At 38.7% G+C, this 23,492-nt stretch overlaps 1 protein-coding gene across 2 annotated transcripts in view; it reads left to right on the top strand.

Moving 5' to 3' along the window:
• MRPS27 (mitochondrial ribosomal protein S27) overlaps nt 1–23,492 on the top strand; it is a 105,062-nt gene that overhangs the window by 13,555 nt on the left and 68,015 nt on the right. For both annotated transcript variants that reach the window (XM_028089618.2, XM_028089617.2), the window contains exons 3-4: nt 4,682–4,752; nt 6,781–6,839. In XM_028089618.2, coding sequence (XP_027945419.2) covers nt 4,682–4,752; nt 6,781–6,839 — 130 coding nt within the window. The remainder of the gene's footprint in view (nt 1–4,681; nt 4,753–6,780; nt 6,840–23,492) is intronic.

The following is a 23,492-nucleotide window of genomic DNA, read 5'->3' as shown; positions in this document are numbered from 1 at the left end:
AGAACCCTAGGATTCTTGGGCTTTCCAACTCAAGCCAGAAGATTGCCATTTTAGACTGTTTCTGTACTAGGCTTCCCTTTGGTTAAAATAAACACTGAATTTAAGCATTGTGTTTGAAATTCCTCCACTAACCATGCAGATCTGTTGAGGAGGTACAGGGTGCAAGTTAACAGCGTTAGCCAGTTAGCAGCTTTTTAAATTACAGACTAGGGCCCACAGTGAATAGGACTAAGAAGAAAACCATTTAGGGGAACTGAGTAGGGTGCAGTAGGAGGGCAGGCCTGATGAGGAAGCTGCCTGCCTTCCATCAGAGGAAGTTCTCTCCCTTGGGTCACCTTGTTAGGGATAAGGGCCCTGGTGATGAGCTGAATTGGATTTCTGAGCCTTACTGAATTAAATATTTTATTTCTAATTTTTCAGATTATAAGTAATTATAAAGGACACCTTTTGGTTTCAGTTACTTTTTGTTTTTAAGAACTCCCTTTCTGAATTCAAAGAGAATTACACCATTGACACATTTGAATTCAGGTTGAAACTAAGCACTGTGGTCATTTCTTGCACTTCTCCCATTAGCTGAGGTTTAGTTTTGCCGTGTCATTTCAGCTGGGGAGGTCTTAGGCTTGTTGCAGTGATTTTTCAAATCTTGCTCTTGAAGCCTGACAGAAATTTTCTGAAACCTGCTTTTTCTAACTTGGTCAGTTCCATATTTGCATCTATATCTGACATCTACTTATTAGGTTTCATATTTCTCATCTGGCAGTTCTAGAGATGGGTCTGAGTTGTGTACATCATCCTTTAGTCTCATTTTCTTAGTATATATGTATATAAAGCTTGCCTTTAGATTTTCCTTTACTGGAACTGTTTGTTTTAAAGCTTCTGGTGACAAACAGATACATGGAAACCAAATACCTGAGTGCAGAATGGTTCCTAGGTTAGTTTTTCCTACTTCCTTCTGTTGCTTCTATACATATGTCATGTGTGCTTGTAGTTTTTCTTAAATGTGGGAAACAAAAACATAGCTTCAGACTCTGTTTTCTGCTCACCTTTTCTAGAGGGTACAATAATAACTTGTATCTAGGGGCGCCTGGGTGGCTCAGTCGTTAAGCTTCTACCTTCGGCTCGGGTCATGATCCCAGGGACCTGCGATCAAGCCCCGCATTGGGCTCCCTGCTCAACGGGAAGCCTGCTTCTCCCTCTCCCACTCCCCCTGCTTGTTTTCCCTCTCTCACTGTGTCTCTCTGTCAAATAAATAAAATATTTAAAAAAATAACTTGTATCTAATTCTTTATTACATAAATTAGATAAGGCACACAAATATTCTTAAGCCCAGAAAAAGTTTAGTGTTGATTGGGTAACAATGGTACGCATTTACATAGAAATCATGAAAGGCAAAACCATCTAAGAATCTCTCACCTAAAGCTCAGTCATATATTTGAATTTTTAAAAAATATTTTATTTAGGTATTTTATTTTCCATCTTATTCCAGAAATGGAATTCAGTTTAATACCCTCTTCGAGCTTACGAGCAACATCCAAGGCTTACTTTGTGTTGCCTCCATAGTAGTTCTCAGACATAATTCATTCTTGGTCTTGCGAGGGTGCATCACAGTCTCTTGGGGCTTTTGTTTAAAAATTTTTATTTCCCCGGTCTTACCTCAAGCCTACAGAATTAGAATCGCCCTCTGGGTGTGTGAAACTGAGGAATCTGAAGTTTTCAAGTTTTGCAGGTGATTCAGATCCTTAACCAGGTTTGTGAATGATTACACTCCTATACTTGGAATAGTGCACGGTCCTTAATAAAATCTTTTATGACCCTAGATTATCAGTGGTGGTGTTTTCTTCAGAAAAGAAGAGCACTTTATACTAGTATACATTTCATTTTCTGGACATACTTTCACGTTGTCTGTACAGCTTTACGTTTTGTTAGATGAAGATCCATTTTCCCATACAGCTTTTGTTGACCTCAACCATCCTCTGCAGTATATATTCCTGAGGAGCTGAATGACAGGCAAGAAGGCATCTTCTTTGGCACATTTCTTTGAAGAAAAACTGGGCATCTGTAGGCCCCTCACTGAAACATGAAGTGTGATTTTGGCTGTTGAAGCTCATGGTCCAGAAGCCTGTGGCGCTGGCCCTCTGTAGGCCACAGCTGCCCTGGCTTTCCTGGCCGTCCCCGCTCTGTGCAGTTTTCTGCCTCGTTCATCACACCGGCACTGTCGCATAAGGTGATTGGTCACATATAATATGTAGCAGCAAATCCCTCTCTGACTTCTAATATGCAAATATTATTCCTCTAATGCTGGCTCTGCAGCTGTTGCCTTTTTGAGGCCCCAACCAATGTCACTTGACTGATGATGTCTTGGTGTGAAGGATTAAAAGGGAATCTTGAGTTACCACAGTACAGAAGCCAACTCAATCGAGTGTTTATCGGAAAGATTTGGTATCGTGAGACCACTGTTCAATATCATCCTATTTACAATATTAATTTGCCTTAACATGAAGAGGTTTTTGGGACTTCTTTGTGTGTGTGTGTGTTAATGTTCTTTAATCACGTGGTATCAATCACTTTAAGATAATCATAAGAAAAGTAATTACTTTTACATCATATCAGGTTTTCAGCATTTTGTGTTGCTTTCCCACAGTAGCTACTGAGTCATTGAGAGCATTGCCCCAGGGAAAGGAAAGAGGAAAAAATGGTTAAATGCACAGCAAAAAGTCTTCAACAGATACTCGAAGATTGATTACCTCTGTCTTCTTTTTACTTGACCCTAATTTCTTCTACCACGGAGTAAAAAAAACTTGGAAATTCAATTACTGCTTTCTCCTTCCTTCCTCTCATCCTTCCCTCCCTCTCTCTTTCCCTTTCTTTCTTTTATTCATTTTTTAAAGCTATTTATTGAGTGCCTTTTATAAAAAGTGTTCTAGGGACTGAGAATACATCAGTGAATTAAGTCCTTGCCTTCATGGACTTTACTTCTCAGTATAAAAGAGAAAACAAAAAACACAGACCAACTTGTGTAGGCATTTGTAGGTCATAGAAAATATTTTGGATTTTATTCCACCGTATGATAGCAAGCTGTTGGCTGGTTGAGAAAAGTAAGTGGCAGGATCTGATTTATCTTTTAAAAGGCTTACTCAGACTGTTGTGCAGAGATTAGATTGTTAGGGTGGGGGCACTGGTTAAGATGACTAGTTGGGAGGTGAGAGGTTCGTAATGGTAGTAGTGAAAAATAATATATTTCTATTTCAAATCTAGAACCCATAGATTTGCTGACAGTTGGTTATAGAATTAAAAAGAATGGGCTTTAGGATAATGCCTAGGTTTTTGACCTGAATAAGCCAGCAAATGTAGTCACTGTTTGCTGAGATGGGAAATGCTTGGGGAAAAGCAGGCTTGAGGGCAAAGTTGGAGAATTAAGAGAACATGCCATGTTTAGGTATGTATTAGACAACCAAATGGAGATGTCACCTCTGCAGTCGGAAATACAAGTCTGAAGTTACAGGCAGAAGTCAGGGTAAGCATATACGTGTGGAGCGAATAATCCGTAGATGATGATTAAAGCTGTGGGAGAGAGAGTGCATGAGATCACCCAGGGACTGAGCAGATATATCAGGGAGGACTGTTTTGAGAACTCTTGCTACTGAGGGGAACAGAGCAAAGGAGAAGTAGCTGGAAGGAGATAATGAGGTCAAGGGAGATTTTTGTCATTTTGATTTGTTGTTTAATAAAGTTCATCCTTTGTTAGAAAATAGAAGCCAGGGTGTATGTGCACAGATCCTGGTAGCCTGGAAACCTGATGGTAGGAGGATAAAGTTCTCCTGATTGCTTCTGTTTTATACTCAGGGAAATAAGACACAAAGTCATGAGCTGAGGGAAGGGGAGAAGGGGAAAGAGCATATTGTTAAGTTTGAGAAGCAATGGGAAGGTGTGAAATAGTTCTTTTGGAGAATATGTTGCTTAGTATTTCAGACTTTTAGACTCTGAGATAACAGTGTAATCTCAGGAATGCCAAGTATTTCTGTGGATATTTTGCTTAAAGGAACCAGAATAGGAATAGTTCAGTCCAAAAATCACTAAATGTAGACAGTGTTTCTCTGATTTGTTCAGAAAATATATAAAAGTCATTTGATAAATTCCAGCCTTTAAATTTTTGAATCCCTAATAGAGCTCCCTGGTTCAAAATGCAAAAAGAATAAACATGTAAGCAATGAAGTGTCTTCTTTCCTTGGGTCCCTACCATCTAATTCCTTTCCCTGGAGTCTGTCAATGATAAAACACTTCCTTGTGTTTCCTTCCAGAGATACTTCATTGATCCATTTTTTATTTTTATTTTTTTTAAGTTGGCTCCACGCCCAGCTTGGAGTCCAACGCAGGGCTTGAACTCATGACCCTGAGATTGAGACCTGAGCTGAGATATTGATCTATTTTTTAAAAGCTAAATATATAGTAGGATTTTTAAAATACTCCTTACTCCAATTAAATAAATCATTTTTGAAAATATTATTAATATTCCTTTATCCTCTTTATACAAAAATGATTTATAAAAAGAGCAAGAAAGAGCATCTGTTTTAATAGTGACTTTACAATGTTGGCAGCCATCTGGCAGGAGTTGTATCTGTTAGATTTTTCTTAAGAAATATGTATATTTAACAAGGTTCTTTTTCCTTCTTTGTCTTCACAGCTGATCTAGCATCTTTAATGGATAAAACATATGAGAGAAAGTTGCCTGTTAGTTCTTTAACAATATCGCGGGTAAGAAAACTTAAACATGTATATTTTCAAAGAAGGAGAACGAGAGGCTCTTTATATAGATGAGGCTATGTAAATAAAGACTATCACTCATAGGAAATATTTCTCCAGAGTATGGTATGTTTTTGTAGTTACTAATAGATGTTTTTGTAGTAAAGTAGTAAATTTCTATAAGTGAAATAAAAGGTAATAAATTTACCTGGTATCAGTAATCTGGTATCAGTAATCATTGTTGTGTATCTGATTTATTTTTATTTTTCCAGAGTCATGATATTCTGTTCTGTGATGCCATGATTTTTTTTAAGTTGGTACGCCTTTCAAAGTTAATAGTATTCATTTGTTAATATTGGAAGTAATTTTGATACTTGGAAGTCTATAAAAGAATGGATATTGTTAATGTTAGATATGCAGTGCAGTGGAAGGAAGAATAGTATTAGTCTGGGAATCGGGAATAGTAATTGATAGTAACCATTACTGAACACTTTTTATGCCAGCCATTTTACTAGTTTCTTATTGTACATTATCTCTGTTACTTCTTATAGAGGTTATTTGAGATAAGCACTGTAAACTGCATTTTACGTGTAAGACTCAGACTGGTTGATAACTTTCTCAAGTTCACACAGTTCATAAGTAGAAAAAGTGGGCTTCAAACCCAGATCTCTGTGACATCAAACTTCTTTTCTGTTGCCTCCCTCAAATAGATCTGATTTTTTCTTTATCATGAATTCACTTTGTGACATTATCTGTTGGCCCCCTCTCAGTCTCCTCATTTCCAGTATGGGGTCAATAGTATCTCCCTCACAGGGCTGATGTGATGCTAAAATGAAATCTTAGTTGTGAAAATTCTTTGTTGAAATTAATGGCACCATAAAATTCAAGATGAGGAAAAGTAAAGAGACTCTTATCCTTTTTAAAAAGTCGGGGCCCTTTTTTTCTCCCTCTTGATATTTTCCTTTTAGTAGGGAAATAGTTTTAACTAGGTCATAACCTAAATTGTATAGACTCATAATTTTCAGAGGGGAACTGAAAAGCCATTGCTCATCTCTTACATGATGGATAAAATTTCTGTATGCCATAATACCTGATACTTGTTTAAGCAGCACCTTAGAGCTTAACAGGCTTTCATGTACATTTTCTCACTGGGCCCTCACACTCTTTAGTGCAGGTGCCTTTATTCTAGTTATGCAGATGGAGCAGCTAAGTTCCAGAGCGGCTGTGCCATCTGTCTCTGCCACACAGCAAGCAATCAGGAAAGCTAGTTCTCAACTTTAAGTCCTGTGTTTGAAGCGTGTTTTCTCTGCTCCTTAATGAGATTTCTAAATAAAATCCCTAAGTCCTAGACATTTTTAGAAAGTCTCCCCCTTTTTACTCTCTCTTCCTCTTCATGAGGTTTTAATTATATTCACAACATGCATTTTTTCCTACTACATCCTTTTTGCCTGTGTTCTACTTTAGGGTAGAATCCATCCTTGGAATAATTATTTCTGTTTGTTTTTTTATTTTAGAGTTAAGGAGCACACATGGGGATTTTATGGTTTAAAGGAAGACTTTGTTGGTGCAAGGATCACAGGTTGACTCTGAACCAGAGTAGGAAAAATGGTCATAAGGCTGCATTTTCTAAATTTAGATTTTCATCTCTTGGGCCATATTTTTTCAGCCATTAGAGACTTCATCCTTTCAACTATGTGTTCTCATGTTTGGAACTTGGAACACAGAGAAAATATCAACGTTTAAAGATAAAGGGAAATACTGATAACTATACACGTAGTAGGAGGAGCTCTTTTTTGTTCTGAGCAAGTTTCATGTTTGGTTTTCAGTTTATCTAACCAAGGTTGATCTACACATAGAAAAAGAGAAGCCATTGTATATTCTTTGCATTAGTATAAAAGGGTTTCAAGGATGGAGTCATACCATGCGAACAGTGGTCCAATAAAATGGGTGTCTTGATCTTTTTTAAGGTCAGTGTGTGAATTAGATCCAATATATGGCATAATTTGCATTCAACCGAAGGTTTATTTTTCTGTGTTTTAGTTTGTGGACAACATTTCCTCTAGAGAAGAGATAGACCATGCCGAGTATTACCTTTACAAGTAAGTTTTCCATTTTATTTGGTTGTATATTCTCTTACAAAAGGTGGTAGGTATTATATATGTTTAGCACCTTGCTTTTTAAGTTTACATTTTGGAGATATTTCCATATCAATATATAGAGAGCTTCCTCATTTTTAAATAACTGCATCAAATTCCATATTATGAATATACAATTAAATCAGTTCCCTGTTATAGCCAAGAGCTTGAGGTTGTTTGCGCTCTCTCTTTGTAATTAGGTGCAGTGGAGTAATGAACAACCTTGTACGTATGTAATTTTGCACATAATTCTCATAAGTATATACATCTTGGTCAACAGGAATTTTCACATTTCTGGATTTTTTGTCAGTCTGATATGTGAAAAATTTTATGTATCCATTTACTTCTTCTCTCCCTTATTTGGATGGAAATACAGTCTGCACTATTCACCTGTTTTTAATTAACACTATATTTTAAAACTTTGTACATTGCCACATTTACTTCATTCTTTCTCACAGCTGTGAACATCCCACTAAGAACTATAGACGCACACCCATGTGTACGAAGAAAAAGTACAGCACCATCTATAGTAGCAAAAGACACAAATAACCTAAAGCTGGTTAAATAAGGGGATGGTCAATAAATTGATTTATTCTGATAGTTGGTTTTTCATCATTCAGATATCTGTCCAAATGATACCCTACAACTTTTTATTTTGATTCCCTTATTGTGTTTTAAAAATCTGATTTATGATTTGTTCCACTTGCTAGGTTTCAAAAATAGACTCCAATTGAAACTTTTAAAATGTTTTCTAGTAAGCATTACATTAAAATTTGCCATTTGATCTTACTTTGCTTTGATTAAAGAGTGCTTTATTTTTTCCATCTGGGTACAATTTTTAAAGCTTTATATTGGTGAAAATTTATTCAGGTTTTTTCATGTGATTTTACTACATAGTAATGAGCCTTTTTTTTTTCTTTCTGAATTGGGTAAATTCTACCACCTTTTTGGTGTTTCCTGTTCAAAATTAAAACTTAAGCAGATTAGATTTCACACCTGAAAACATTTTATTTTTTTTCAAAGATTTTATTTATTTGAGAGAGAGAGAATGAGAGATAGAGAGCACGAGAGGGAAGAGGGTCAGAGGGAGAAGCAGACTCCCCGCTGAGCAGGGAGCCCGATGTGGGACTCGATCCCGGGACTCCAGGATCATGACCTGAGCCGAAGGCAGTCACTTAACCAACTGAGCCACCCAGGCTCCCAAAAACATTTATTTTAAATCTAAGTTGCCTTTAATGATGTGGTAAGTTTAAATTCTTGGGGCACCTGGGTAGCTCAGTCAGTTAAGCATCTGCCTTAGGCTCAGGTCATGATCCCGGGGTCCTGGGATCTAGGCCCGCATTGGGCTCTCTGTTCAGCAGGGAGTCTACTTCTCCCTCTGCCCCTCCCCTGCTCATGCTCTCTCTTTCTCTCCCTCAAATAAATAAATAAAATCTTAAAAAAATAAGTTTAAATTCTAAGTCCTGAAATCATTGCAAGTGCCCTCCTACTCTCCATTAAGATAAATATAAAGGGATTCCTTGATGAGAGTAAGCCCTGCCTTTTTTTTTTTTTTAAAGATTTTATTTATTTATTCGACAGAGAGAGAGAGACAGCGAGAGAGGGAATACAAGCGGGGGGAGTGGGAGAGGGAGAGGCAGGCTTCCCGCCGAGCAGGGAGCCCGATGCAGGGCTTGATCCCAGGACCCTGGGATCATGACCTGAGCCAAAGGCAGCCGCTTAACGACTGAGCCACTCAGGCGCCCCAAGCCCTGCCTTTCTTGAGTGGTTCTTTGGCACTGTAAGTCTCCTTTGAGAGTTATTTTTGCCTGTGGTGGAAGGTATATTTGGTCTATCATCTACCTAGTTCTCATTCTTTTGCTTTGTTGATGGCAAAATGCAGAAAACAGTTACAATGTCTAAAGAGAAATTATTTCTTAAAATTCGATCCTATGGGACACAGTGCCATAGCCTTGGAAGAAATACATGCCAAATTTACAAGTACCTCCGTAGCATGTAATTGATTTCAGTGATTCAACGTTCAGCAAGTATTTACTGAGCACCTACAGCATGGCCAGGCTGGGTCAAGGTGGTGGCATACAGTGACCAATAAGTTAAACACTGTCCCATTCCTCGTACATTAAAGTTTAACTGAGAAATTTAAGTCCCGCCTTTAAGACCATCCATGATTCTTCACATGAGGTTTGGCCTGGAGTCTTACGGAAAGTTTCCTAAAATTTCTCTCCTGTTTCCATATAGAACATATACCAGACTCTTACCCATCTTAAATCTGAGCCACTGTTTAATTTGACGTCCCATCCTTTGCTTAATCAAAACTGATGTTCTTATATGATATTGAATGTGAACAATACTTCAATAAAAAAACAAAACTAATGTTCTAACTATGACTTATCACTTTTTTATTTCTATTCTTTCTTCTCCCTAACCATTGCCAAGAAAATTGGCTCTCTTTTTCTCAGCCTTTTTTTTTTTAAGAAACATTTTTGTGAGTTCATGAGATTACTATTATATGTGTATGGGACTAAGTATAACCCCAAAAACCTGCATCAAGATGTAGATAATGGAGTTGGCTAGATTCACACATTAGCTAAATGTCTCACTTCTGCTCTCCACCCCTAGAAAATATATAAAACAGTTATGCCTCAGCAAAATTAGAAGTTACAAGTTATGAACTCTTGGGGATTCTCTCCATTAATTGATATCAGGAATGTTAATCCTGAAGACATCAGGGGCCTATGGTGTTTTCACTGGTTAGGCTTTCTGCGTGCGTTCCAGATGGGATGGCTTTAGGCATCTTAAAGTTAAAATCACAGGTCCAGGGTGAAGAAATGTTGAAGCGATTTCTTAATCCCAAACAATAGACAGCTTCTTGCTCGAATGCCCTGAGGAATTCTCATTCCCCAGACAGTACCATCTTTGAGACTAAGGCCCCCAACAGGACTTTGGGCTGTCACCTCTGTCATTAGCTCAGCTTTTTCACTGCCTCAGCCAGTGCAGCACAGGCTTAGCAAGCAGAGCTTAGCTGCCACATCCTCTTGTCTTCTAGCGATCACATCTCCCCAGTGATTATGTGAAGAGTATTAGGGCCAAAGAAGTTTGGAACCTGGAGTGATCAGTGGAGAGCTGACTGAGCATCTGCCATCCTGTCAGGTGAACAAGTAAGCAGTTCCAAATTGCGGCAGTTCAGGGTGCTGCCGACACATGACAGCTTGTTACCCATCCTGTCATCCCAGGAGAGAATTTTAGCGTTTGAATCTCCTGAAGGACACAGGTTTAAGAGTTTAGGGGCTTCAAGATTAAGAGTCCCAGGAATCTTTTAAGGAGAGTTAGAAAGGCTGCTATTGAGAGAGCAGGAGGGAGGAGAATTTCCAAACCCCCTCTTTGGACTGTGATCTGTTAGCTGGGGTCCTACAACCTGATCAACTTTTCCCCCCCCACCATTCATTTAAAAAAACAAAAAAACAAAAACAAGGAAAGGGAAGTGATGCATAAACAAAGAAATAATAGGAGCTAAAGAGGAACTACAATAAATTGGAATACAATAAATAAAACCCAACAGCTAAGAAACAAGAAAATAAGGCATGCTAAGAGCTGTTGGGCTATAACAAAGTAAAAGAAATATGATTAAAACAGGAGAATAAAAAAGTGAAAAAGAATAAAATGAGGTAAGAAGGACTTGATCCTCTACATAGTCTATTCACCAAATATGTACAGATATGGCCACAGAGTGGGAAATAGACATAGGCCTGCTATTGGAGAAATACTCTCAGCAGGCTGAATAGTTACCCTCTATCTGAGTGGTTTTTCCACGCTTTCCACTGGAAAGCTGTCTTTCCAGAAGCCCTGGAGCTGGCTTCTCACAGGGGTTTGGGGGTGTGGGTTTGGGAGGAAGAGGCAGTGAGGGAGAAGCCAAGTGCTGTTGCCACCAGCCTTCTGCCTCTGCTTCTGTTTAAGCCAGAGAAGCTGTGTCTCCAGCTGCTTTATGGATCAGGGTCTGCAGAGAGAATTCATAGAGGTCTGTGAACTTAAGAGTAAAACTATGTGTTTTTTTTTCACTAACCTCAGTAATAATTTAGCATTTCCTTTCATTATGAATACAGACAACAGATGACAGTATTATAAGCAGCATCTGTGTCTTGCTCACTAATAAAAACAGATTTTTCAAATAGCATTACGTTTGTTGCAGATATTTTAAATTATGCTCATCAATGCTTAGAAATTACATTTGGAGTTAAACCGCTAGAGAAGCACATTTTCTCACATCTTAAAGATTTTTTTAAATATTTCGATAATTGTATGTCACTATAATTGGTTTCCTTTGTGATCCTATGTGCTTTTATTTTATGCATGTAAAAACATTCTGGGAAGGGGCTTATGAGCTTTCAGCATTCCAGAGAGTTCTATGCCACAAAGAAATGTCAAGAACCCCGCTATGAGATCATGTTTGAAAAAAAGGTGCTTTGCTTAGGCTTAGTCCTGCTGCTTCCCCCAGGCCTTTTGAAGTTTTCTAGGTCTTTGTTTTTTTCTTCCTACAAAGAAGGCTTTATTTTCTTAGTTTAGACTCTATGGAGTAAGACGAACATATGGCTGCTACGGTGTGCTGTTTTCCAAATGAAAGCTTAAATGGAGCGGGCCTCCTGAGCTTCCCCACGGAGCTGGGAAGGTGAGGGGAGGCGGGGAGGAGAGGACGGCCCCTGTCTGCCCCCTGTCTGCCGCGGCAGGAGACCGGGCGGGGCGGCGTGCCGCAGGAACGGGAACATTTCTGCTGGGTTTTGGTATCACCACCCCTCCTGGCGTGGTGAGGGAGAAGCCATGAGACGGCCCAGCAGTAGCAGCAGAGGTTTTGAGGCACCGAGGAGAAAGGTAACCCCACAACTGATGGCTGCTGAGAGGAAAGGGCCGTTCAGTGGGCAGCGGACTGCCGGGCAGAAGCAGCTTGACTGCTGAGTCAAGCTTGATGTTTGTTCAAGAGTTTCGTATGTCCCATGTTAGTGTTAAAAAGAGTTGCACAAAATAGTTTTTCCCTTGGGCATAGGATTAATTTCTGCTTCCTATTCACATGCCTTCTCCTTGGCTTTTCAAGGAAAAAGTCTTCCTACCTTTGCTGTACTATACATTGTTTAGAGCATTTCTAAGGATTAGATTTGCATCTTTATTTTACGGATACAGAGACTAAGGCATAGAGATTCACTGAGAAAAGCCAACATAGATGGTGTGCGTGTGAGCCACTGCCTGCCCCACACAGAAAAGGGAAGCCACGAGGATGGATTGTGAACAGAGACCAACACTGTAAAAACAATATGGTGTCTTCCCAGTGCAAGATATTATCAATAAGGATCCCAGAGGGAGCTATAGTTTTTTTCAAGGAAGCTGAGACAGAAGGGATTCCATAGAGACCAGAGTATAGAGCATGTTAGAACAGGAGAAAATTAAGAGATAGGAGGAAATCCCTTGTATTTCTTGTAGTCTGTGGGTCGTTGGTGGTACTTGGTTTCTAAAAACTGTGATCTTAGCTTTTTCTCCACAAGGGATCCCCTTTTAGGATCTTTCAACTTGAGGTCAGTGTTATAGCAAGCTTATCTAGAGTTTTCCTTTATCATTTTGTGGAGTGTCTCTTGAGCCACCTACTCAATAGTTCTGAGCCCAGGACTCCCCAAATCCATGTGCGCTGCCTACGTGCACACAGATGATCCCTGAGGCAGGCTCTGTGTCTCCATTTTCGGGAGATAAAACTGTTTGTCATCAGTAAAATTTTGGCACCAGTAAAAGCTATTGTTTTCATGGTTCTAATAAGCTTTATTCCCATATCGGTATTTGATTATTGCGTTAATTGAATGCAACCTAAAGCCATAAAAATTCCTTTTTTCCATGTGGTATCCTCTTCTTTACCAAAAATGTTTACACATTACATCTTTCATCTTTAAAGTCTTATTTAGACTTTCAAGTACTTTTGGGCAATTTAGACATGCATGAAATGAGACATTCCTTTTATTATCACGGTGTCAGTAATCGTAACTGATAATTTAATCTGCAACATAATGGTCATTCCTGAAGGCTAAGTGATAGAAATTTCTAATATATATAACATATTCTATTTTAAGAATATAACATATTTTTAAAGTAGCCTTTTAGGGGCACCTGGGTGACTCAGTCGGTTAAGCGTCTGACTCTTGATTTCGGCTCAGGTCATGGTCTCAGGATCGAGCCCCAAGTTGGGCTCCTTGCTCAGCAGGGAATCTGCTTGAGGATTCTCTCTCTTCCTCCCTGCCTCCTTGCCCCCAACTCATGTGCGCGCGCGTGCGCTCGCTCTCACTGACGAGCTCTCTCTCTCTAAGGTAAATAAATACATTTAAAAAAATAAAGTAGCCTTTTGGTTTTTAGCAAAAATGTGGGGAATGCTGAATTAATTGTCATTCAATAAGAAGAGATGGTTGCAGAGCTCCATGAGAAGGTCTGTTTTTCTCAGAATACAGCTCTGTGTTGTCATGGAAAGTGGCATGCCACCCATTAATGAGAAGAAGTCAAGGTTGTGTGGCAGGCTGTGTGCTGCCAACACATTCATCCACTCGGTACCTTGGCCTCAAGCATCTTTCGTGAGTTTTTTAACTGACCTGGCAGATATCAGGCGTCCCTGGTTGGAGACGGATGGTAGGTCAGGAACAGCTGGGGTGAGACAGATGGCAGCCTGCGTGTCTCCAGGTCCCAGGTTGGCAGCAAGTCTAAAAAAGGATGGACCAAAATAGCTTCATTTTTCACTAAACAAAAATATCCCAGTGTTTCCTTAGAAGGTAAGCGTGTTACCCTAGGCCTCTGTTGTAAGAATCTATGTCTGTTTGTTGAAAGAGGGGAAGGTGGGAGCTTATTAGGAGTTTAAACAATAGTAATTTTCCTTTGAGGGCATAGAGACTGTATATTTCAGCAATAAAAGGAAATTATAGATTTTTCTGTTAGCGTATTACCAGGTGTCATTATGTTTGAACATTATTAAGAAAAGAGAGCCCAATGGAGGTAAATGACTCTTAGAGCACTTCCATACTTTAATATTGCTGAGTGCTTTATTTAGTTCTTATTTGCGGATCCTTACCACAGGGCTGGGAGAGTTTCTTACTGTTATTGGCTCTGCATTAGAGAATAGTCACTTGTCAGGGGCATTGTCTGTACCTTGCCAAAGACCCGCTGGAGCCGTGTGTGGGGAGTTGGGGTGAGAACTCTGTGCCCCCGCTCCTTCCCGTTTTGCACTTCTCTCCCCACTGGTTTCATTTCAGCCAGGAGCCTGGCCAGAGCAGCCATGTAGAGGTAACTTCCAAGGGTATTTTCCTGGCTTTTGTTCACACATCCTACCTAACTTTCCCAGAGTGATCTGATGCCATAGTTACTTTCTTTTATTCCTCTGGTGTGATGAGTAGTCCCCTGGAGGCTCTTCTCCTAAGAGTCCATAGCCATCCATGCAGCTACAAACATCCATGTACAAGGCTTTGTAGGGACGAATGCTTTCATTTGGAGTAAATATTCTAGGAGTGGAATGGCTGGAGCATATGGCTGGTAGATATTTTCCCAACTGTTTTCCAAAGTGGTTGTACTGTTTTACATCCCAACAGCAGTTCCAGTGCCTTCACATTTTTGCCAACACATTTAGCCTTGCTAATAGGGCTTGGTGGTATCTCACTGTGATTTTACTTTGTATTTGCCTAAATGTCTGTGATGTGGAGCATCTTTTCATGTGCTTATCTGCCCTCCCTACATCCTCTTTGGTGAAGTGTCTGTTTAAGTCTCTTTCCATTTTTTTTTTTAATCAGGGTGCTCGTTCTTTTACTTCTGAATGTTAAGAATTCTTTTTCTCATAGTTGTGTCTTTTCATTCATTTAACAGTGATTTTCAGAGGGTAGTTTTTATTTTTGATGGAAGTCCAGTTTGTCAGGTTTTTTTTTTCTTTTGTGGATTGTGCTTTTGCTGTCAGTGAAGAAGTTCTTGCCTAACCCAGCACCACAGAGATTTTTCTCCTGTGGTTTCTTTTAGGAGTTTCATAGTTTTAGGCCGCACAGTTAGGACTGTGATCCATTCTGAATTATTTGTTCTATATGGTATGAGGTAAGAATCAGGGGCGCCTGGGTGGCTCAGTCGTTAAGCCTTCGGCTCAGGTCATGATCCCAGGGTCCTGGGATCGAGCCCCGCATCGGGCTCCCTGCTCAGCAGGAAGCCTGCTTCTTCCTCTCCCACTCCCCCTGCTTGTGTTCCCTCTCTTGTTGTGTCTCTCTCTGTCAAATAAATAAAAAATAAAATCTAAAAGAAAAAAAAGTTAATTTTTTTGGTATAAGAATATCTAGTTGTATGAGCACCATTTGTTGAAAAGACTGTTCTTTCTGTACTGAATTATCTTTGAGTTGCTTTGAAAATGAGTGGTTTGTATATGTGTAAGTCTACTTCTGTACTGTTTTGTTCCATTGACCTCTGTTCCATTGTTATCTTGATGCCAGTACCACACTGTCTTGATGGCTCTGGTTTTATAATAAGTCTTAAAATTAGCTACTGTAAGGGCGCCTGGGTGGCTCAGATGGTTAAGCATCTGCCTTTGACTCAGGTCATGATCCCAGGGTCCTGGGATCGAGTCCCGCATCGGGCTCCCTGCTTCTTGGGAGCCTGCTTCTCCCTCTGCTTCTCTCTCTCTCTCTCTCTCTCCCTCTGTCTCTCATGAATAAATAAATAAAATCTTTAAAAAAAAATTAGCTACTGTAAGTCTTCCAGCTTGGTTCTTTCTCAAAATCATTTTGGCTGTTCAGGTCCTTTGCATCCCATATCAGTTTTAGTGTGTGTTCTCTCACACACACACACACACACACACACACACACACACACTCGCGCACACATGCTTACATGCATTGTTAATGTATAGAAATTAGGAACAAACTCAATTCAAGAAATATGCAATGAATTCCTAGTATATATTTAGAAACAAGAAGGATAAGAGGGAAGATTATAAGGAATGTGAAGGGGGATTGATTTTATGAAAGTCAGCAGTCATTCTTTTCCTATTGAAGGCAAAGTTAAACTGCCCTGACACAATTTGAGATGGAATTACATGAAGACAGATTTCATGTCTGTAAGACAAATGATTCTCAGTTCTGTTTATAAGGGAAGTTCTGAAGCCAGTAGAAGATTTAAGAGAAGTATTTTTTAATTTGCCTGAACTGTGGGTGTTCAAAGGAAGGATGTGATATAATTACTACAATCAAAAAGATTATAAATTGGTTGGAGATAACTAGATAAGTGCAATAATTCAAAATCAACATAAACCCGAGATATAATAAATCTTTTTCTATATATAATATAGTAATAAATGTATATATTCTATATATAATATAGTAATAAATATATACTATATTGGTATAACAAGTTGTGTTTTAGAGAAAACATTCTTTGGACATGCTGAAGAGGAGGTGATGTTATCAGAAAGCCTTCATAAAAGAAGTAGAATTTGAGATAGCCTTGAAGAATGGACAAGTAGAAGGAACAGGAACAAATGTTCAAGATGGAAGAAGCAGTATAGGTAGAGTTAGTAGGGTAGGGCAAAAACTGGCTTTATGGGGGACAGGGGACTGCTCTAACCAGAAAGACTGGGACTTACTAGGGAATAGTAAGAAATAAGGTAGGAGATTATAGAGGGAATAGGGTGCTGGCAGGGGAGAAGGCAGAGTTTAAAATCTGTCATTATCATACATTGCTAATAGATAAGTGAATTGGTACAACTTTTATACAGAGAGAGCTTTGGCAGCATATATCAAAATTACGAATGTACATACCCTTTGACACAATAATTTCACTTCTAGGTATTTGGCTTCATCACACTCCTATGAAATAATATCCATGACAAAAACTAAAAGATTATGTTGATCAGTAGGGGCCTGAATAAGTTAATTATTTACAGTAGAATACAGGGCATTAGAAAGAATGAAAACTTTATTCATATTTCCGATGGGACAAGTTATAAAGTGCATTCAGTGAAAAAAAGCAAGGTATAGAACTTTCTGTTACATTACCACTATGGATTCTATGTACATGCAATATGTATATATGTGCTTTTATATATATGTGGATATTTGTGTGGAGGTGCATAGACTGTCTCTGGAATGATACGTATATACACATAAAAACTGGTAATAGTGGTTTCTTTGGGAGAAGAGACCTGGGTGACTTTCTTTTTAAAGACCTGGGTGACTATTGATTGAATTCTCTCTTGTACCTTCTGAATTTCATATCATGGATATATATTACTTATTATTTTTTTTAAATAAAGAACCTCAACATGGTTATCAGTAGAGTCTTGAGAAATGTATATCATAATAAAGGTATTTTAGGAATATTAGTAACAGTAAGTTTTGGATTGAAAAGGGAAAATGTTGGGGGAAAATGTGTAAGGTGATAAAGGCCTGATCCATGGTAATTGACAGTGGAAATGAAGAGAGAAGTGTTTTGCACATAGGAGGGGAAAAAAGTCAACAGGATTAATGACAGGTTGAATATAAAGATAGAAAACAAGGAGGGTCAAAGTGAGCTGAAAATTGAACCTCAGTTAATGAGGAAACGGCTAGTCCATTGATGGAAGTTTTGAACTGGAAGCAGATTTAGAAGACAGTGAGATGGTGGGTTTTTCTTTTGCCTTTTCATCCTATACATACAGATTTCGTAAGTTTGCTGCATCACATCTTACACCTACTGACCACATGTGAGCTGTTTGAGAGGAACTCGTCACAGACCTTTGGAGAAAGAACAGCTGCCAAAACATGCCTACATTAGGGTCTTCCTGATGTCCTGGTGCCAGCTGGGAAATTTTGGAGTAGGCATCTCTGAAGACTTACTAACTTTCAGGGTCTGTGAAATTGAGACTTGGGAAGACTTAAGCAATTTCCTTAGAGCCATGTGACAAATCCAAGCACTAGCTGCAGATGAAGGCCTCAATCCAATAGAGAGGCTCATCAGTTAGACCAGTCTCTTGCATTGTGCCAGTTCTTTGTCCTAAGGCATTCTAGGTAATAAAGCAGAAGATAAAAACTCAGTGGATACTTCAGTACCTCATTACGCAGTGACATAAAATTAATTAAACCCAGAAAAAACCTAGCATATACATAGATACAACTGTAAAAAGTGCATAATCATGAAAAAAAAAACTGCTGAAAGGACACTGAAGGAATCAGGATGGCAGGAAATAGATGACATGGATTTTTAGGACCAATTTAGTTTCCACTTTGATCTGTAACTTGGAGCCAGTTAATGAACTCTCTGGACATCAGCTTCCTAGATGAGCAGATGATCTTGGATGCTTCCCAAGGCACAATACATAGCTAAAATTCTGTTTCTCAGTCTCACTGACCTAGAAGTTACACCTTATCCACCAGAAACCTGACTTTGAAAGCCTGACATTCTGGTGTTTGTTTATTTTCTTACTCAGAACTTTATTTACTTATTCAGGAGTTGCAGTTTTAGCCACACTAACTATGAATATTGCCAGAAAAACTAATGGATATAAATAAACAACAGAAAGTATAAGGGGATCTCTTAATCTCATCTGGATTTGGGTGACAGGCTTCATTTACTATCTCATCTATAAATACTTTTAGTAAATTTCTTGGTATGAGAAGTTAGGTATTTACTCTTGTTTTCCAGGGAGCTGGGTTTTTTTTAATATGTATTTGATATTTTCCTATTATCTTTTTCTGAAGAGCCCTCAGGGATTTAAAAGGAGAGAGCTAAAATAGATCTATTCTGATAACTGATGAAACCTCTGACTTAAACCTAAAAATCTTCTATAGTTTCATATAAAAAGATAATCCCAAGTTGTTTTTTTCCACAGTATAAGGTCCTTCGATCAAAAAAAATCATTTTCTTGGCTGTTTTCATAACTGCGAAGTCATTATCAAAATAGCAGAAATTATAGCCGTAGGGCCAAGAGAAAGGCATAACCATAATGTCTTAATGTTTATTAAATGGAGAGTCTTCAGCACGATTTTGCATGTAAGGCAGTTTGATTTAAAGATAATTAAGAAATCTTGGGGCACGTGGGTGGCTCAGTCGTTAAGTGTCTGCCTTCAGCTCAGGTCATGATCCCGGGGTCCTGGGATCGAGCCCCACATCGGGCTCCCTGCTCCGCGGGAAGACTGCTTCTCCCTCTCCCACTCCCCCTGCTTATGTTCCTTCTCTCACTGTGTCTCTCTCTGTCAAATAAATAAAATCTTTGAAAAAAATAAAGATATCTTTGGGGTAAATACCTGGTAGTGCAATTGCTGGCCGGTAGGGTAGCTCTATTTTCAACTTTCTGAGGAACCTCTATACTGTTTTCCAGAGTGACTACACCAGCTTGCATTCCCACTAACAGTGTAGGAGGGTATGAAAGAGGGCATGTACTGAATGGAGCACTGGGTGTTATATGCAAACAATGAATCATGGAACACTACATCAAAAACTAATGATGTAATGTGTGGTGATTAACATAACAAAATAAAATAAAAGCAAAAAAAAGATAAATCTTTTCAGAAGCTGGTACAGTATTTAAGGAAGAGATGAAACTGAAGCTTCAAGAAGACCTTTGTGAAGACTGAAGTTTCAGCTGATTTCATAACGAGTTTTGAGGCCAGTGGCAAGTGAATTCCTAAGTATTTTTGGATGCCATGTGTCTAGGCAAGAGGGTACTTGAAGAACTAGAAGTATTTGATGTGAATTCTCTTTAGTGCCCATGCTGCAGTCATTTTCATGAGATTCCGGTTATGGTTTGTTTGTTGTTTTTTTTTTTTACAGACTTTATATTTTGAGATCTATTCTCTTCTTCTTTTTAATAGCAATGCTGATTTTAAGACCAGTGGTACCACATTTCATAACTAGTAATGGCCAAGGCTGGGATGTAAAACCAGGCCTTCCAACTCCAAGCCAGTACAGCTCATAAACAGTATATTTATGACACACTGGCTGCTGTTATATGGCTCAGTGATGAATACTACCAAGAGCTGAAATTCACATTGGCCATTTGTCTTCATTCATGAAAAGTCAGGCAGAAATTTGAGAGTTTTGAAGAACACTGAAATTATTTGTTAAAATGAGAAATTTGTGGATCTCATATATATAGCTGATTATAGTCCTTCATTTGCTAAGATAATAGCAGGTACTATCAGTTAACACAGATGGCACACTTTCACAGAGCTTTCAGACTCCAGCCAGAATGGATTGCTATTCTGTGAATGTGCCCAATGTTTTCTTATCTTTGCCCTATCCCCCATCTCCTGATAAAATGCAACCTGTCTTTTAAGCACTGTCCCAAATTCTGCTATATCCATAAACTTGCCTGATTCTCATCATTTGAATGTGATCTCTCTGACCCTCTGCTACAGAATTGTCTTTTATCTCTTCGGTGGTGCTTATTTGGTTTATTTTTTTTTCTTTGACTAGTCAGAAATATGTATTTCTTAATTTTTCTTTACTTGAGAAGCAGTATAGTATAGTAGACAAGAGCATGGTCTCTGGGGCCATTCTGTCTAGATTTGAATCCCAGATGTGCCATCTTTTAGCTGTATGATTTAGTTACTTATATTCTCTGTCCCTCAGTTTCCTCGTCATTAAAATGGGGGATTAATATAGTGCCTGTGCTTTAGGATAGTTATGAGACTTCAAGAAATTAATACATAAGATCCTTAGAACAGTCTTGGGACGGATTAGGTCGGTACTCAGTAAATTTTAGCTTTAATGTTGTCTATGATACATTGTAATGTTTTGAAGAGCAAGGACGCTTAACGACTGAGCCACCCAGGCGCCCCTTCCCCATACTTTTCTCCTTAGGGAAAATGTCTTTTGAACTCTAATTTTGGTTACTAAGACTAATATTGTCACCGTTGTCACCCACCGTTGTCACCACCCCCACCTGGGGCATCGAAGTACAGAGAGTATCAGGACTCAGGGATAGGGAGAAATAGTTGCTTATGAACACTTACACTAACATTCAGATGGAAAGGCTCTCACAAAGTGAGGAGACGCTGCCTAACCCGAAAAGATAACTCATTGAAGGTGTCTTGTATACCCATATTGCTAAGCTTACGGTGGCCAAAAACCAGAAGGGGGCAGCAGAAAGTCATCTGCGTCCCAGTTGTGGAGAAAGGGGAGAAGCCCAAAGAAGGTGATTGCCAGTTAAGAACAACCTTGCAGCAGAACTGGTCTCTGATAAGATATTACTGAATCAGTTATCAACATGAAGATTAGAACTGAAAGGAGAGGTCTGTTCGGAGGGCTGGGAGCATGATAGGAAAACATTTAAACAGTTGAAATAGAAATTGAGGGACTACTTCCAGTGAGTTTAGCTCTGATATTTGGAGTACACAGAGCGGCTCAGAATGTCTAAAGATGTTTAATGCTGTCAGCATTCCCCACAATTTATTTCGTTTTATTGTTCCCCCACCCCCAGATGTAGCAACTCAGTAAGAATTCCTATTTGTGTGGCTTATTTTATGGAAAACTGGGCTGCAAATTATTTTTAAAAAATCACTTTCTTTTTAGTGTATTTCCTGCTGGGCTTTCAACTACATCTTTTAATTTAATTTGTTTTAAACTAGTTGACACTAACTCTCAGATTTCTTCTATAAAGTCAGTGCAAGTCCAGCCAAAATCTTGGCAGATGGAGAAGATGACCCTGAAATGCAAATGAAAGAGTAAAGGGCCAAGAATAACTGAGACACTTTTTTTTTTAAAGATTTTATTTATTTATTTGACAGAGAGAGACACAGCGAGAAAGGGAACACACACAAGCAGGGGGAGTGGGAGAGGGAGAAGCAGACTTCCCCCAGAGCAGGGAGCCCGATGCGGAGCTTGATCCCAGGACCTGGGATCATGACCTGAGCCAAAGGCAGACGCTTAACAACTGAGCCACCCAGGTGCCGCGAGACACTTTTAAAAAGACTAAGATGAAATGATTGATCTACCAGATAGATAACATGACTTAGAAAGCGATGGTAAATAAAAATGAGATGCTATGTTAGGCTAGTGGAATCGAATGGAGAGAGTCCAGAAATCAATGTGTACACATATGGAAACTAGAGATGCTTTATACATCAAAGGAGAAAGAATAGATTAGTTAATAAATGGTACTTGGACAATTAATTATATGAAAAAAATTAATTCCTACCTCAAGACACACACATACACATTTTGTTTGGGTAGATTAAAAACTTCAATGACAAAAACCTAAAACTTTTAGAAAGATATAGGGAAATATTAATACTTGTATAATATTGTGGAGAATTTTTTTGAATAAGACATAACTGGTAAAAGATTGATAATTTTTTTGATAAATTTTAATGCATTAAAAAGTTATATACCACAAATTAACAAATAAACTATTAGCAATTTAAATTAGTACCATTAACAAATTAAAAGACAGGCCAAAGGCCAGACTCATGCAGTGGAATTCTGGACAACAGTGAGAAAGAATGAATTAAAGCCACACATCTCAGCTTGGTCATCTCAAAAACGAAATGAGTGAAAAAAGGCATGATGAAGAATCATACATACAGTATAACATTTATGTAGTTTGAAAACATACAGAGCAATGTGGTAGCTTATATGTTTATGTGGATACAAGTATAAAATGTAAGAGTAAAAACATGCTAAACAATGAAAAACAGAAAATTCAGGAAATTATTTACATGTGAAGAAGGACGGTGAGGTGTAGGAATAGGATCAGGAGATGTATATCAGGGGTTCTTCAGCTACACTTAATCTCTTCTCCCACCACACACACACAAAAAGTCCATTTTCACATTTGTTAAAAAATTTATTTGAACAACTTTGAGGCTAATTCCTTCTCACTTCCTCCTTGAAAAATCTTGAGATAGGACTGACCCAGCTTGGATCAGAGTCTACTTTGGCAAGAAAGACAAAGTGCTATATTTGGGCCAGGTAACTACCCATGTTGTAAGGTTAACCATCTTGGGCCTAATATGGCTCTTTTCTATATACAGTCCTTTAAAAAACATAAGCACTCTCTTTAGCTCGGAAGCCGTATAGAAACAGGCTGCTGCCAGATGTAGTCCATAGGCCCTGGTTTGCCAACCTTTGATCAATACCCTCGTTTACTATCTCCTGTCCTTAAAATTTTCAGAGAAAAATCCCAGTATGTCATTTCATCTACCCTTACTCTTTTGTTATGTTGGGAAAAAGTAAAGACTAACACATAAACTAACTCCTGAGCTCTCTGATTTTGCACCTTGGAGCTTGAGGAGGAACAGTCCATCTGATGGCTATTCTATATCCCGTGATAAACATAGGTAGGAATTTCATCAGCCCTGTAGCAGATGCTGGGTAACAGCGAATGGTTGGCCAGTGCTCCTTTTTACAGAGGCCCCAGGAGAAGAAAAATGACCTTGTTAACTGATAGATACCAAGTTAGACGGATACTGTTTATTAATACTGATAAGTTGACCCTTTATTTAGGCATTTCTCCTGCATAACTACTATACAATGATTAAAATCAGAACATTTAACAGTACTACAGTAGTATGATCTAATAGTAGTCCCTACTCAAATTTTGTCAGTTGCCTCATTAATGTTCTTTTTTTTTTTAAAGATTTTATTTATTTATTTGAGAGA

Source organism: Eumetopias jubatus, unplaced genomic scaffold, assembly GCF_037043125.1.
Source record: "Eumetopias jubatus isolate StellerSeaLion01/CBP00866 unplaced genomic scaffold, mEumJub1_p1.0 scaffold_5, whole genome shotgun sequence".
Taxonomy (NCBI): Eukaryota; Metazoa; Chordata; class Mammalia; order Carnivora; family Otariidae; genus Eumetopias; species Eumetopias jubatus.
This window is presented reverse-complemented; position numbering and strand designations above follow the sequence as displayed.